Source organism: Xiphophorus hellerii, chromosome 19 (genome assembly GCF_003331165.1).
Source record: "Xiphophorus hellerii strain 12219 chromosome 19, Xiphophorus_hellerii-4.1, whole genome shotgun sequence".
Lineage (NCBI taxonomy): Eukaryota > Metazoa > Chordata > Actinopteri > Cyprinodontiformes > Poeciliidae > Xiphophorus > Xiphophorus hellerii.
The window spans coordinates 5833777-5849984 of NC_045690.1; the positions used below are offsets into that span (position 1 = coordinate 5833777).

The 16208-nt window shown below is 34.5% G+C and overlaps 1 protein-coding gene across 7 annotated transcripts in view; it reads left to right on the forward strand.

Moving 5' to 3' along the window:
• The window catches only part of LOC116709393 (echinoderm microtubule-associated protein-like 1), a 52397-nt gene that overhangs the window by 26377 nt on the left and 9812 nt on the right, over nucleotides 1–16208 (forward strand). For 2 of the 7 annotated variants that reach the window (XM_032547887.1, XM_032547892.1), the window contains 9 exons: nucleotides 1825–1963; nucleotides 4520–4534; nucleotides 7401–7529; nucleotides 8497–8525; nucleotides 9261–9287; nucleotides 12209–12338; nucleotides 14323–14472; nucleotides 15205–15274; nucleotides 15978–16088. In XM_032547887.1, the coding sequence (XP_032403778.1) occupies nucleotides 1825–1963; nucleotides 4520–4534; nucleotides 7401–7529; nucleotides 8497–8525; nucleotides 9261–9287; nucleotides 12209–12338; nucleotides 14323–14472; nucleotides 15205–15274; nucleotides 15978–16088 (800 nt within the window). The remainder of the gene's footprint in view (nucleotides 1–1824; nucleotides 1964–4519; nucleotides 4535–7400; nucleotides 7530–8496; nucleotides 8526–9260; nucleotides 9288–12208; nucleotides 12339–14322; nucleotides 14473–15204; nucleotides 15275–15977; nucleotides 16089–16208) is intronic. The other 5 variants (XM_032547890.1, XM_032547893.1, XM_032547888.1 and 2 more) reach the window with 4 other exon arrangements.

Consider the following 16208-nt stretch of genomic DNA (forward strand, 5'->3'; position numbering starts at 1 on the left):
GAATGACACTTTATGACAACAGTCATCAATATTAATGAAGACTTAGTCATGTTTATGACAGGTGTTATGTCATGTTTATGATGGTGGTATGACAGTCTTATTCACAACCCGTCAAATAAAGTGTTACCCAGTTTCTTCCCACACTGAAACTGAGGATTGCTTGTGACGCTTGTGTTGCTTGTGACGCTCTCCATCAGGATTTCAGGTGTTTTTGAAAGAGGGAGCAGAATCAGGTCAGAGATCAGCTCACTGCCGCCAGTTCAGTTCTCATGGTTGCTCTGAGTTTCACTCAGATGATTCCTGAACAGTTTGTGCCTCTGCTGAAAAACAAAAAGACAAAGTCAAAGAGCGAGCTCTCAGCTTGTTCCCACAGCATAATGACTACTCTAGAGATAGAGCAGATAGAACTGAGAGTGCATGCATGTGTCTCTGCTGGAAGAAACTGCATCTATTAAATATTTATCACTGCAGATAAAGCAAAAATATTCAAACCCTTTGAACTTCCATTAATGTATCGTATTGGGATTTTATACAACAGTGCAACAGTAATTAGTGCGTCATTATAAAGGGGAAAGATAGGAATACATAGACTTTTTCAAAAGGAGGGTGAATACTTTTGCATTTGGTTTGTGACGTCATGTTATCTGTAAAACTGATTTATTAGAAAATTATCATGAAACTAGTACAAACCTCTATGTTAATGCTGTAGTTCTAAGGAAAAATGTTTTTAAAATTTTTTATTTAAATTAATGAGTTATGACAACATTTATTTTCCCCTTTGTATAAACAAACTATTTTTAAATCTGTATCTGTCCTCACATTAAAGGATGTGGATATAGAGGGAGGGACACTTAAGGCTTAGTGATAAATATTAGGGCAAAAACAAGTAATCGCATTAACAGTGACTAATTATTATTATTATTATTAAATTATTAATTATTATTTAAAAGAATTGCCAACTAATTTAGTGATTGATACATTTTTAACTGGAGTATACTGACTCAAAAAAGATAATTCTGCTGAAAAAATAACCTATTCAGAGCAGTAATTAAGTCAAAATTTAACAAAAATATATACATTTTGTTTTTAAGATTTTAAAAATTAAACATAAATTTTAGTTTCACCTGGTTCAAAAAATGTTCACCTTTTTCAATCAAAGTATTAATCAGTTAATCTAAAAAGATAATCCACTGATTAATAAATGAAGCAGAAAGAGTGAATCTTTTCACATGTTGATGTTAGAAATATATATTTTTAGCATCTTTTGCTATAAATAATCTAGTGTTTCCTAAAGGAATGCTACGTAATTACATTTTAGGAAATAAAATATTTTTCTTATTTAAAAAGCACAATTCTTTGTTTATTTCAGTGTATTTCTAATATTGTAAAAAAAAAAAAAACGAAAAGAAATTGTTAGCTGAAAAATCTGCAAAATGTGCCAATTTTTTTTATCCGATTAATCGATCAATCATCAGAATAATCAACTAAGAATAATCGTCAGTTGCAAGACCAATGAAAATGAACACTTTTGGTCTTCCCTAACTTTACAATTCAACATTTTTATAATTACAAGAAATTTATCAGAATGGCGAATTCTTCTGGAAATAATGTGTCCAAATCAAGTAAGTGGGTTTGATAGATCCTCCAGAATAATGTCAAAACATCCCAACAGTAGCTTAATATTACTAAACTGTAAATCCGGATAAAAAGTGATCAGTTTAGTGTTTTATATTTTGTTACTTTCCTCCCTTGTCGCTGACATAAACGTTTCACCGCTGCAGCTGACGCTCCTCGCCGTTCTGCTTGTGGTTGTTTGTCTTCCAGCCAGGCCGCTGATCGCCACTCTGCCGCTGCGGCCCACGGTCAACAACGGGACCGTCCTGCCGAAGAAAGGCAGCAGCACCCTGCCCTCCCCGTCTGGACCCGGGACCAGGAAGGACGCCGGCCCGGCTGCCAACAAGAGGTCAGGAGTCAAAACAGAGGATTCCTAAAGTACCGTCCTACGACGGAGTACCAGGAGTAAAACACGGATAAAAAAATCACAAAAAATAATCAGAATAGTCAGAAATTACCTGAATTAATTCTTATGAGAATAAAGGTGAAATTATATGATGATGAGGTCATAATATTTTGTGTAAAACATTTAAATAATACAAGAATAAAGTTGTAATAATATGGGAAGAAATTAATATTTCAAGAATAAAGTCTAAATAATATGAGAATAAAGTTATATTTTGAGAATAAAGTCACGCAATTAAGAGATTAAAAGTAAAAAAAAATGAGATTAACCCTCTATGGCATGGCGTTGCCCTCAGGCAACAAACCACATATCTGTACCTCACATTGCTCCTTTATTTTATTTTTTGGGGGGCATGATTTTTGACATATTTTTGTCCAAAAAAAAGTTTTTTCATGAATATAGTTTTTGTTTGATTTGTATTTCATTTCTCATAATCAGTGTAGAAAATCTTGGTGTTCTAGACCAATGTTGCCCTGAGGCAACAAACCCAAATCTGGTTCCAGGAGGTGTCAGAGTCCGATTTTATGATTGACATGTAATTAGGGACCACCAAGCTCCCAAAGAATGCAGGAAAATATTTTTTCCCCCCAAAAATAAAAAGTCATGCCATAGAGGGTTAAAGTTGCATTATGAGTATAAAGTTAAAATATAACCAATATCTTCATAATGGTGATCTTATTCTTTTATTATTTTGACTTTATTCTCACATGACTTTAAAGTTGTATAAATTTATTCTTATATTACAATTCAAATTCAAAAATACTTTATTGATTGCAAAGGGAAATGAAATTAATTTGTGACTTTATTCTCATATAATTTTAATTACATTTTTTGCAATATTACAATTTTATTCTTATAATTTTATTATTTTTTATTTTCTTAGCTTCACCCTAATACTCCGTCATACTATTCAGCAGATTGATAGATTTGCTTTTTGTTTTTGATTTATATTTTGTGCAATTTTTATGAAAGATTCACCAGGTCTTATTAAGTGCTGAAACAATTAAACAAATTAATCGGGATTAATCGATTATTGAGATAATCGTCAACTAATTTAGTTATTACCGTATTTTCCAGACTATACGGCGCACCTCACTATACGCCGCACCCACAAACCTTTTTTTTTTTAAAAACTGGAAACTTACATTCAATTAATCGTCAGAATAATTGAGAAAATATTCGATTATTAAACTAATCTTTAGTTGCAGCCCTAGTTTTATTAATGATGTTGTAAATCTTTGGTCAACACAGCCATGTTGCTTTGTGTTTCTGCCGTTTGAGCCCTCAGGTTTTCTACCAGCCATATTCACTGACATTTAACGAGACTGATGCAGAAAGAGACTTCTTTGTCACTGCGGTGTGTGTGTTCACGTGGAGGTCAAGCTACAAATTAAGTCTGCCAGGGGAACAAAAGTCTTTTCCAGTTCCTGGATGACATTAATCTAATCAGAAGAGGAGCAGCTCAGTCCAAACAAACCTCTCAGCTCTAATACTTTGTTCACTAAAACTAGAGGAAAAACGTTCTAAAAGAATCATTCTTAGGTAGTGAGACATCAGTCTGCTCAGTTCTGCCTATTTTGAGCTGTTTTACGGCCTCTTGCCTCTTTAAATCCAAGTGAATTGCTGCTGGCCAGAGCCCCCAATTCAACGTTTACACTCGCACGTCAAATTGGCTGCAAACATGCAAAATTATATAACCATACATGTTTGAAAAGCAAACATAGAGCCTCCTGCACAACCAACAAGAATGCAGCAAATGGTTTATAAATGGTAAGTCGACGCATAAAGACTTATCTTTTCCAGCAGTGGTAAAATCAGCTGACCACTCGTGCTGGAGCTCCATTTTGGGTTGCTAGGTAACAGGGCTACTAGGCTTGGCTGTGGTTGCTAGGTAACAGCAAACAATTTTTCTTCCTCACTGCAGTTTTTCCAGAAACTGGGACCTTGATTTTTAAATAAAATGCAAAATCTTATGTCAGAATTGAAGGAACAGTTCAATCCTTTTTCTTCTTTGATCAAATTAAGATTCTTCCTACACTGATAAATAATAAGGAATGCAACAGGGGTAGCCCATATCCTGAACATTTCCTGTAACTCTAGCTGCACTCCGATTCACAACTAGAATGAGACTTTCTTTCATAATCTTAAGTTCCTACGATATGTTTTTCTTCCACTAAACTTTCCTTTTGCATACTTTTGCATACCTGTTTCTTTTATACAATTTTTTGTAGTGACAGTCTGCTGGAGAACTGTCAAATTAGCAAATGCTAAAAAAATTAATTGCTACTGTAATATGCTACTTTCTTAGAGAAATTTCACTGTAAGAGTTTTTTTTAACTGAAAAAGTGAAATAAACATTTTTATTCTCCGGTTGACTTTTTTCCCCCTCTCCTCATGCATCGTGCCGTGTTTTCCCAGACACATCCTCTCCTGTAGCCTGTTTTTGAAAGCATCTCCTGTTTTCATCTCATGTTTTGTCCTCTTTTCTCTTCCCACCAGAATTTTGACCCTCAGGTGAGAGTCACCCAGCTAACATCACCGCCATTTAAAACGCAGACTAAAACTTCCCCTTCTGTCATTTTGCCTCCTGCACTGCAAAAACAAAAAACCTTACCTTACCTTGGTTCAAGTCTCTAGTACAAATATCTTAGTTTTGTCTTTTTTAAAGTGTTCTAACTTACAAGTATTTTTTCAGCATAAAATAGGAGCTTGTTTTAAGTCAATAATTCCTTAATATTGAAAATGGGAAAATTTTATTGTTATAAGTTAAATAATCTTCCAGTGGAACTAGTACTTTTCATTAAGATTAAGGAATTATATACCTAAAACAAGCTGAAAAGTCACTTGTAAGGTGGTTTTGTCTTATTTCAAGTGTACTAAGATATTCGCTCTAGAAACTGGACCAAAAAAACTTGGTAAGATTGTGTTTTTGCAGTGAATAGTTTAAATAAAAAGTTCTAGTTCCACTGGGAGATTATTTCAATTGAAACATGAGAAAAATGTCTTGTTATAAATTATATAATCTGCCAGTGGAACTAGAACTTTTTAATCAAAATTAAGGAATTATTGACTAAAGACAAGCTCCCATAATTTGCTAAAACATTAGTTTTTACTTATTTCATGAGTTCTAAGGTATTTGCACCATAAACCAAAAACATTTGGTAAGATTTTGTGTTTTTGCAGTGCAGGTTGTGTCTTTCTATGAACGAATCAGATCAGCCGAAGCCATGAAGACATTTACAATATTTTAATCTGACATTAATTTGTTCTTATTAAACACATATCTCTGTTTTATGACTCCATGAGAGTTTTATATATATATGTGTAAGAATTTTGTTTAGTTTTTTCCTTAGCACAGTAAATTAAACAGGCATATAAATGCAAGTTTTTAATTACACTTTTCAGATAGTAACTGAGTTGGTAAGTGATATATTTTATTTAATTTTGATAGGGTTTAAATAAGTTTTAACTTTAAAAAAAAATACTTGGTAAGATTTTGTGTTGTTGCAGCGTGTAAACATAGAGAGTTGAATTTTAGTTTAACTTTCTCCTAATTGATGTTTGTATTAATTTAAGCTTCGTCGCAGTCGCTTCCCGACTCGCTGCAGCCTTTAAAGCCCTGCGGTCCAATTAGGGCGCCGGGATTTCTCACAGGAAAAACAGCAAACAGTTGTTCCTCTCTGCTGCTTCGAATAAAAACACAGTTTGTGCAGAAGGGATAAAAGCCAGCGGCGAGTTTCAGGTTCTGGACAGAGTGGATTAGATGACCTGTCTGCCTGCTGGCTGCTGATTTGGCTCTTTTTTTTGTTGTGGAAAAAAGACCGGCTGCCCTCATGCAGATCTGCACAGCGCTGCTTTCATTCTGACATGTTGTTGTTTTAAATAAACTGTATTCCGGTGGAGAAATACAATCTTATCATTTTGCACTTCAACAAATTCCAATGTGTTATGTATTTCAGCCGGTTTGATGCAGACAATAACACTGACTGAGCTAACACCTTTTTATTTGATCCCTAATTTGCCGCTTTTTGCTTTGGAAGGCAGTGAAGCAAACTTAATTTATTGTGACTGTTTTATATGTTTTTAGGACAGGATCAGCAGACCTTGAAACAGGAAAATAAAATAGCTTTCTCTGCCAAAGTAGGAGGTGGTAATTTTTCCAATCTGAATACAAGTTGTTGTTCTACCAATAGACTGTTATAAGAATTTAACAGATTTTATTTCTTTTTATTTTTTACATTTGTTAGAGGAGGTATAAAAATACTGTATTTAAGCTAGGGATGCAAACTATTCACTGACTTACTATTAGTTTTCGATTAGTGGTTTATTGGATTAAAATTAATTCAAATTGATTAACTGGTAACTTCCGTTAGAACGTCTTGTAGTGTTGTAGTTTGGCCGCCATCCAGCAGGTGGCGCGCCTGGTCATCCTCAAGCGGATCCGGCCGTTGATATGAAACAAAGATGGCGGCGGGGCTATGGCGGAACGGGAAAGAAAAAACGGTCCAAGTCCGTTTTGGGATACAAAAGAACACTGTTTTCAGATATAAACACTCGAAAAGCCCTTCCTTGAGTTAAGTTTTACTTTAATAGCACTCCTTTAACCGAGCTACATGTCGTAGCAGCGTCAATTTCTCACTCAAAAATGACTGATTTACTACGAATTCGATGATAATGTGACAGAAAAGTGGAGGAAATATTTTAATCTTATGGAAAAAGGTTGACTTTGATAGCTGTGGTGAGTTAAAAAGACTTAATGCAGCAAAGTTTTAACATTCCTTCAAGAGCAACAACAGACTACCTCTGTATGAATGTTTCTCTATTCATGGGGAATTAAGGGTTTCACATATTTTATTCTTTTCATCTTTTAATTTTTTATTCAGCAACCTAAGAGGCTGTTTTGCTCCATTTTATACGTCCAGGTGTATTAATGTAAGAAAACCATTAATACACCTTTTAATTAATTTTCTATTTTATCACTTAGTTCATAGAGCTGACACAAAATGTAAAATTTTAATAGCTGCTTTAAAAAGTTCAGCATACCATGAAACATTTAGCCCGCCATGTGAAAAGCCTGAGCACTCAAGAAAAAAACTCAGATTCTTAAGAAAAGCCGCTTATAAATGAGTCATTAGTCGATACGATAAATCAACTTTTGATCAACTCAATCAATAACTTGCATCCCTAATTTCAGCAACAAGATTAGAATTTGTGCTTAATGTCTCAAACGCCTTCTTGTTGCTAATAGAGCATTAAAACAAATCCTTATCAATGAAATCTTTTCAGGAAAGCTCACAGACGCTCCCGTCAGGTCATTTTACTGCCCTTTATTCTGTCTGCTTGCACTCACTGGTTTTGCTTCTTGTGTTTGTCCCTGCAGCACTGTGAGGAGAGCCAACTCTAACGAACACGTGGGGAATCTCACTCGCAAGGATTCGGGCGACTCCAAGGGGAACCGAACCCGGGCCGGGTCAACAGGCAGCAACTCCAGCGGCAAGAGGAGCGACAGGTAAACCCAAACCTCAGTCACTAACTGCGTTTCCATCCCAAATGTGTGAAAATCATTGTCAATATTCTCCTAATGTAAAAAAAACACAAAACAACAACAACAATTTCGCAATTGCTGAATTAAAATAACTTATAAGAAGCTTATTCACGCTATAAGTCGTTAAAAATCATGGCAGCGACGGATGTAAACAGTAAGATGTATTTACAATTCAGCCATCAGAGGAAATGTCGGCGTCTCATTCAAGCGTTGGAGCGTCAAGCCGCTTACACTTGGGAGCCATTATAGTCGGCCATTTTACTGATAGCTGTGGATTCAACACGTTAGAATGACACACAACTTTTCATGAACTGTGAGAGCCAGAGTTGGGTAGTAACTATTTTGCCTGATTTTGTTATTTTTTGTTACTCATATTAATCATTGTTATTTTGGTCCTTAAAACTTTCTGATTATGTAATTTTTAAATATTAAATCCTAATTTGATTGGTTACTCAGTACCTGAGTAGACTTTTAACCAAATACTTTTTTTTTACGGTACTTTTTGTAATTTTTTGGATGGCGACCTTTTACTTTTGAGTAAAAAGTATGTTTAAGTAGTGCTACTCTTAGTTCAGTTCAATTTTTTGACCAATGGTGAGAGCTCATCCTCCTACAACTTCCTGTCATTGTCTTCTTTGTTGTTTTCTCCAGTAGTAACGGCTGTTGATCATGTGACTTTTGTGATGCTAAAAAAGTGTTTGGAAAAACCAACTCGTCCTAGCACAAAAACTTTTTTTTATCATAAAGTATCATAGAGTTTTTTTTTCATTGATCTGTCTCCATTAAGCACATTTATTTTTAAAATTTCATTTTGCACAATTTTGTGATTAAAGGAAACGCAGCTACTGACTTTTTAGGTTTTTAGTTTTCTAAACTGAAGTGTGTGAGCTTGGATGACTGACAGTTGTGTTTTTATTCATTTACTTTGCAGCAAACAGAGGGATCCAGTGTTCAATGCAGGTAAGAATCCAGCTTTTTCTTTTTCAAAAAGTTGAGAGCTGATGTTTTTTCCAAAAAACAAATTTAATATCAGCTCTGATTTCTGTGTCATGAGTGTTTTGCACACAGAAGTCTACTTCAGCTTCTTTCCATGATGTCCTGCTTTAAATGTCACTGTTAAACATTCATTTTTCATTCATTCTTTACATTTAACACATTCACCTTGTATCGTTTTATCCTTGCTTCAAAATTCATTACAAAATCTTTTATTATTAAAACGTTTTTTTTTTTTGTTTTTTTGTAGATTTCAGTTCAGAAGCAGTTTCAGGTTTTTGTTAAATTCACCACAGCAGTAGGACCCGTTATTATTGTTATTGTTATGCTTTATACTTATATTTGTTACATCATACCCTCCACAAAAGTAGTCATACTCAGGGCAAATTTAGATTTACATTTATTGTCATTTATGTAAGAAGATCTTACTAATGCTCAACATACATGCACAATTTTCCACTTAATATTTGAACAAACATGCAACTTTCTTTTTAACATGTTTTAAAAAAAATAGATGAAAAACATAAAAACTATTATGACGATAGAGAGAAACTCTTAGAAAACGATTGCGGTGGTTTATTGAATACATCATGGACAGAAGCTGCCGTTCACCAGGAAACAGGAAGTGAGGTCACTGTAGAGGTGAGGAAGCGATGCCAGCCTTCATCTGGTGCTTGTGTGTCTCTCTGTGACCTTTACAAGGGATGCGACGTGTGACCCACTGCAAAGGTAGGTCAGGGCCCCTCCGCTACCCCCCTACCTCCGCCCCGTCTGCACAGCTCTCTGCTCATCAGTTCGGATTCATTCAGACGTGAAGCCGCTGCTCTCAGGCCGAGTCTTGAAGAGAAAACAATAAAAACCTGTTCATGCAGTGAGCAGAAAGCTGTCCAGACTGGAGCAGGAGCGGACTGCTGAGCTGCGTTTGAAACTTTCCCTTTGGAAAAATTAACTCACAAACATCCCACCTAACCTCCACTCAAAGCTGCAAAAACACAAAAACTTACCAAGTATTTTTTTACTTTCTACCACAAAAATCTTATTCAACTTGAGGTAAGACAAAACTAACTTGGAAGTAACATTTCAGCTTGTTTAAGTTAATTTTTTCATATTTATTAGAAAAGTACTGGTGCCGTTGGTTGATTATTTTACTTAAAACATAGAAAAAAATGTCTTGTTATAAGTGAAATAATATGCCAGTGGAAATAGTAGTTTTCTTATAAATATTAAGAAATTATTGACTGAAGTAAAGCTCCTATTTATTGCTGAAAAGTCACTTGTAAATAGGCTTGTCGCAATAATCAATAAATCAGTTAAAACAAACTCAAACATTTCCATTTTCATGATTTATTGATTTTCTTTTTTTTTTCCTACAAAATACTGGATGATGAAAGTCTTCAGTCTCAACAAGCCCTTATTTCTTTTTTGAAGGATAATTTTGTTTATGGACATTTCAAAATTCATTTTGATATTTCTGTTTTATTTGTTTTGGATATTTAAAATGTCTTTCAGTTCCAGCGTTAAATGTTTGCTAGAATCTAAAGTTTATTGATCTTTGAGAACTTGTTCTTGCATTATTATGCTATTATTATCATTACATTACTCAAAAACGGTCTCAAAACAACAATGTTATCGTTTATCATGATAATCTTTGAGGCAATTTATCATCCTAAAAAAATTGTTACTGTGAAAAGCATAGCTGTAAGTTAATTTTGTCTTATTTGAAGTAAGGTAAGATTAAAAAAAATACTCTGTAAGACTTTGTGTTTTTGCAGCGGTTGCTGTCTGTTTGCTCACAGCCTCACTTCAGTCAGTTTTGGTCACCATAGTAACGACACAAAGATGTCTGCCACTCAATGCCTTGCAGTTGCTTCCAGGTTGTTGTTTTTTTTTTAACTCCTGCTCTTGCAGCCTCCCTGCACTTGGAATGAGTATTTTCACACTGACACAGTTTCTATTGAATCTTGTCTTGAGTTTTCAGCTTTTTGTTTTGTATCTGTGCCCAAAAAAAGAAAAGAAAAAAAAGAGGGAGTAATATCCTGAAACATGTAGCTTTCTTTCAGAGGGATTAAACTCTTAAACCAAAAGCGGGTAAAGTAGATAAAGATAGTTGCACTGCAAAAACAGATTTTTACTCAAGTGAAAGTTAAAAGTAGCCATCTAAGAAATCACTCAAGTAAGAGTAAAAATGTATTTGGTAAAAAAGCTACTCAAAACATCAAGCATTTAATATTTGAGATAGTATTTACATAATCAGACTGACTAAAATATAAGGTTATATGGAAATGTTGTGTTTCTTATTTAATGGGAAAGAAGCTACTGAAACATTAAGCTTTTATGAAATAAAACTCAGTATTTTGTAAAAACTTTCAAACAAAAAAACAAGCTGCTCCAGTAAAATATTTTACTATATGTTAAAAATGTTGGTGATTTATAATTGCAGTCAGTTTCCTTTCTTTCCTTCTTTTATTAGCTTAGTTTGTTCTTTGCTTTACTCTCCCTCATTATGACATAACAAGGAATTTCAATCATCTAATATCCAACATTCTTCACCTTCTTTTCACACGTATTGTCCCCCCATCTCTGCCTCCTCTGCTCTGTAGTTCCCAGCCAGTATCAGATTTGCTACTAGCGCAAAACATCAACACTCATCATTTGAAATATTATTGTTTTAGGTTAAACAGGCCAATTCATGGCTTAATTTAGATCAGATCTTCTAAAGTTATCTTTTGCTAGAAAAAATTACAGCTGCAGCTAACGGTTGTTTTTGTCATCAATTTATTCTGACAATTAATCGATTAATAGTCAGGATATTTAATAATTCTGACAATTTACCGCCTGAATAGTTGATTATTTTGACAATTAATCGTCAGAATATTTGATTATTTGGACGATTAAGTAACTAATTGTATTTTTAAAAAATGGCCACATTCTAGATTTTTTACTGAACCTCATTTATGCAATATTAGAAATGCATTGAAATATGCAAAGAATAAAACCTAATCAATTCCTTTTTTAACAAGATTGCCTAAAAAGCAATAATACAGCATTCGTTTAGTGTGTTTGAACCAGGTGAAGCAAAACCTACGCCACTTGAAGAGTTTTGGATAAAACATATTTATAGACAAATGAGATTTTTATCTTAAATGCTCTGAATATGTTTGTTTTTGAATCTGTATACTTCAGTTAACGATTAAACTAGTTGACTATTATTTGAACTAATTTGCGCTTCTTTTGTTCACGATTAATCTGAACTTTTTGTTATAAAATGTTCAGATTTGTTTCTGTTTTTGTCCTCTGCATGCATTATTTTATAGGTTAACATTTTACACTGATGACATGTCATTTGTTTGTCTCAGCGTTTTGTGTTGAATCTCTGCTGTGTGTTTTAAAAACATCTGCTGTTCATTTTGTGCCCTTTGTTTTCACGCAGATGTTTGTGTTGTTGTAATTTTTCTGTTTTTAGTTATCTTTTCACAACAAAAAGATAAATAAACTCCACCTTCACACCCAATTGCATCACTGTTTAACCGATCTCACTCATAACTCACCAGCGCTTCTTTTGTTCACTAATTTCTCCCAAATTAATTATTCTGATCTGTTTGTGTATAAACTCATTGTTTGATGAGGCTTTTTTCTGCTGCCTTTCCTAGAGGAAGGTTATGTGAAGATGTTCTTGAAGGGTCGACCCGTCACCATGTTCATGCCTAAGGACCAAGTGGACAGCTACAGCCTGGAGGCCCGAGGCGAGCTGCCCAGCAACAAGCTCAAACTGGACTGGGTGTATCCTGACGCTGCTGCCCAGGAGTTTTCTGCAGAAGTAAAATCCGAAATGAAACGTTTACTGCAAAAACACAAAATATTAGCAAGTATTTTTGGTAATATAATATTCCCAACTATCCCCAACTACTGCTAGTTGTGGATGCACCGATCTACTTTTGTTTTCTTCTCATGCCAATATCTGAGGTTTAGTATTGTTGGCCAATACTGATCCGACTCAGAAAAACAGTGCTAAATTTACTGAAAATGTTTCCTTTTTTAAATAAATACAACCATAGCTGAATTACAAATTTATTTGATAACCAATACACCATACACTGCAAAAACACCAAATCTTATCAAGTATTTTTGGTCTAGTTTCTAGTAGAAATATCTTAGTTTTGTCTTTTTTAAAGTGTACTAACTTATAAGTAACTTTTCAGCATAAAATAGGAGCTTGTTTTAAGTCAATAATTCCTTAATATTGAATATGGGAAAATTTTATTGTTATAAGTTAAATAATCTTCCAGTGGAACTAGTACTTTTCATTAAGATTAAGGAATTATATACCTAAAACAATTAAAACAAGCTGAAAAGTCACTTGTAAGGTGGTTTTGTCTTATTTCAAGTGTACTAAGATATTCGCTCTAGAAACTAGATCAAAAAAACTTGGTAGGATTGTGTTTTTGCAGTGAATAGTTTCACAAATTTGGTCAAACATATAAAAACAACACAACTTTAATTTGTTCATTCTGTGAAATTAGGAGTAAAACAGCCAATGTAATATGTTACATAACAAAGAAATTGAAAATGACAGAATAAATTGGCAAAATAAACCAACATGTAAAAAAAATTTAACTTTTTTCAAATCGTTCAGAAAGTGTAATTAGGAATTCTAAATGTAAATAATTAAGCATAGAATTAGACCGAATAGATCTGCCACTATGGATGGATTTTTTTCAATGTCTGGGCCGATACAGATATTAATATCAGATTGGTGGCTCTCTAGTGCAAATATCTTGGTAAACTTGAAATCCAGATTGCTGAGTCAGAATTCTGGGCCCTGTGCCGTCACCTAGCAACCACAGCTCGTCACCTAGCAACCCAGGCGGAACTCTGCTGGAAAACACAAATGTTTTGCTATTGACTTACTATTCAGAAACAACACTGCAAAAGCACAAAATCTTACCAAATATTTTAAGCAAGTATCTTAAAACACTTGAAATAAGACATAGCTATATCTTGCTGAACGTTCAGCTTGTTTTAAGTCAATAACTGTTTAATATTGCTGAAAAAGTGCTAGTTCCTCTGGCACGTCTTGTTATAAGTGAAATCATCTCCCTGTGGTACTAGCACTGTTTCATCAATATAGAGGAATTGTTGACTTAAAACAAGCTGAAAAGTTACTTGTAAGTTAGATTTATTTCAAGTGCACTGAGATATTTGTGCTAGAAACTAGACCAAAAGTATTTAAGTTTTTGTATTTTTTCAGTGTTCAGCTGAGTAATTGTGTGCATAATATATTCAGCCTGTTATTCTGGAAAAACAAGAGTCTGTAAATGTTTCCCCTGCTTGTCAGAGTCGATCTGTTTTCGTCGCCCTGCAGCCTGGAGTCAGGAATAACCGGCACACAGCTGACAAGCCGACGGCACAAGCAGTCAGCAGCTCCTCTTGTGCTATTTTCTTTTTTGTTTTCTCGTCATCTGTGGCCATCTTTGCTTATTTTTCTTCTTGCCAGGAGTGAATGTGGCGTGCTGTTCAGCCTCGCAGGAATAGAAAAAACCCAAAAGGCAAAAAAAAATGTGAAGAGGAAAGCACAAACAACCATGTTTTTTAAGGGTTTATTTACAAATTTCAATGTATATTATTGATATTTTATGTGACCGATTAGACTAGAAGGTTTTTTTTTCGATGTTTTCTTCACCTAAAACACCTTAAACTTCTTTGACACATTGTTCTTGTGCCAAATCCATTTTCATCCATTTGGATTCCTTGACCCTTGACCCAGCTACGGTTACCGCGGCAGAGACTGTCGCTCCAACCTGTACCTGCTTCCTACTGGAGAGACGGTGTATTTCATTGCCTCCGTGGTCGTTCTGTTCAACGTGGACGAACAGCTGCAGAGACACTACACAGGACACACGGACGACATCAAGTGGTGAGAGACACACTGGACTTTCCGCTTCCCGTCCATCAATAAAACGAGGATTTATTTAAAACGTTCCTTCTGTTCGTAAAGCATTTATGGTGGTAAACATCTTTTCATGGCAAGAATTTTAATTTATTATTGTCATAATATAATCCAATTAATGTCTTACTGTTTTTTTCCACTGTTGGCTCAATGAATAAGTTTGAAAATCTGATTAAATACACTTAAAATGTGGAGTTTAATGATATAAATCACACTTATTTAAATGACGGATGTCCCGAAGAAGCTTATTACAAATAGAAATGTTTTTTTTCAGGATCAGTATTTTTGTTAGTGTGGCTATTATTTCTGTGGCATGTAGGCCTTGATTTGTCAATAAATCGCATAATAAATTAAAATGAGCTCAATCATTTCTAGTTGGACCAGAATCATTTTGACACCCAGTATGAAGTCGTTAGTTTGTAATGGTTTTTAAACAGTCCTGCCACTTTTGCCTGTAACTTTATTGTTATCACAATAGTACCACGAGATATTGTACGGTAATAAAACTTAATATCCATGTCGCTCACCCCTACTTTATGTTCTTAATTTCTATCATTTGACTCTACTGGGAAAATGTCTAAGAGAAGAAAAATGTATTTTAATTAATCTAATTTCCTCCACTCTGATCAGAAATGTCAGTTTTCCCAACCAGGCTGATTATTTTCTGAGACTATTTGATGTTTTTCCTGTCTTCTTCAGTTTGACCGTCCACCCTGATAAAATTACGATTGCGACTGGGCAGGTGGCAGGAACCTCCTCAGACGGAAAAGTAAGTGAACTTTTATTGTTTCTTCACATTCATGCTTTACTGAAGCAATATTAAGGTACGTTAAATTAAAATAACAGTCATAGAGCCTCAGGACTTCTACACTTGATGCGGTTAATCACACAGTAAATTGAAAGGAGCTCCATAATTTCCATTCTGATCAATATTTATGGTTTTGGTTGTGTTTTTTATTTCCGTTTTATTTATTGTTTTTGGTTGTTTTGTTTTGGATATTTAAAATATCTTCCTTTTTCAGTGTTAAGTGGAGCGTTGAATAAAAATTAAATGTCTTTGAGAAGGCGAACTTGCGTTATTAGGCAATTATCAGTATATTATTTGAAAATAGTCTCAAAACAAAAATATTGTTTATCGCAATAATTATTGTCATAATTTATTGTAAATTTGATTCCCTATGGGTTAGAGTTTGGCTTGGCTAAATCTAAAGTCCAATGAAGTTATTTGAAGTGATTTTGAAATTTAGAACTTTTGTAGGTCAAAGGTCAAATTTGAGTTGTGTGTGAATAAATGTGGTGTTCAGCCTCTTATAATCTATTGCAAAAAGAAAATTTGCTTCTTTTATTAATCTTTTGTAAATATTTCAAGACTTTTGATGTTTATGATTGAATATTTTTCCAAAATAATTAATATTCACCAAGCTAAGTAAACGGATTATTGTATCCTAACTTGGTATTTGTTTTTCTGGCAGCAGCTGGCTCCTCACGTCCGCGTGTGGGACTCTGTCAGCCTCAACACGCTCCACGTTCTGGGCGCAGGCTTCTTCGACCGAGCGCTCGTCTGCCTGGCTTTCTCCAAGTCGGTAAGAGACGCTAGCTAGCACCTTTAGCGCCACTCCAGCTCTGCTAGGAGTTAGCTTTTAGATCTCTTCCTGTGAAGCCAAATAAACGCATCATATGGTTTGTGTTGTTTTTTTTGTTTG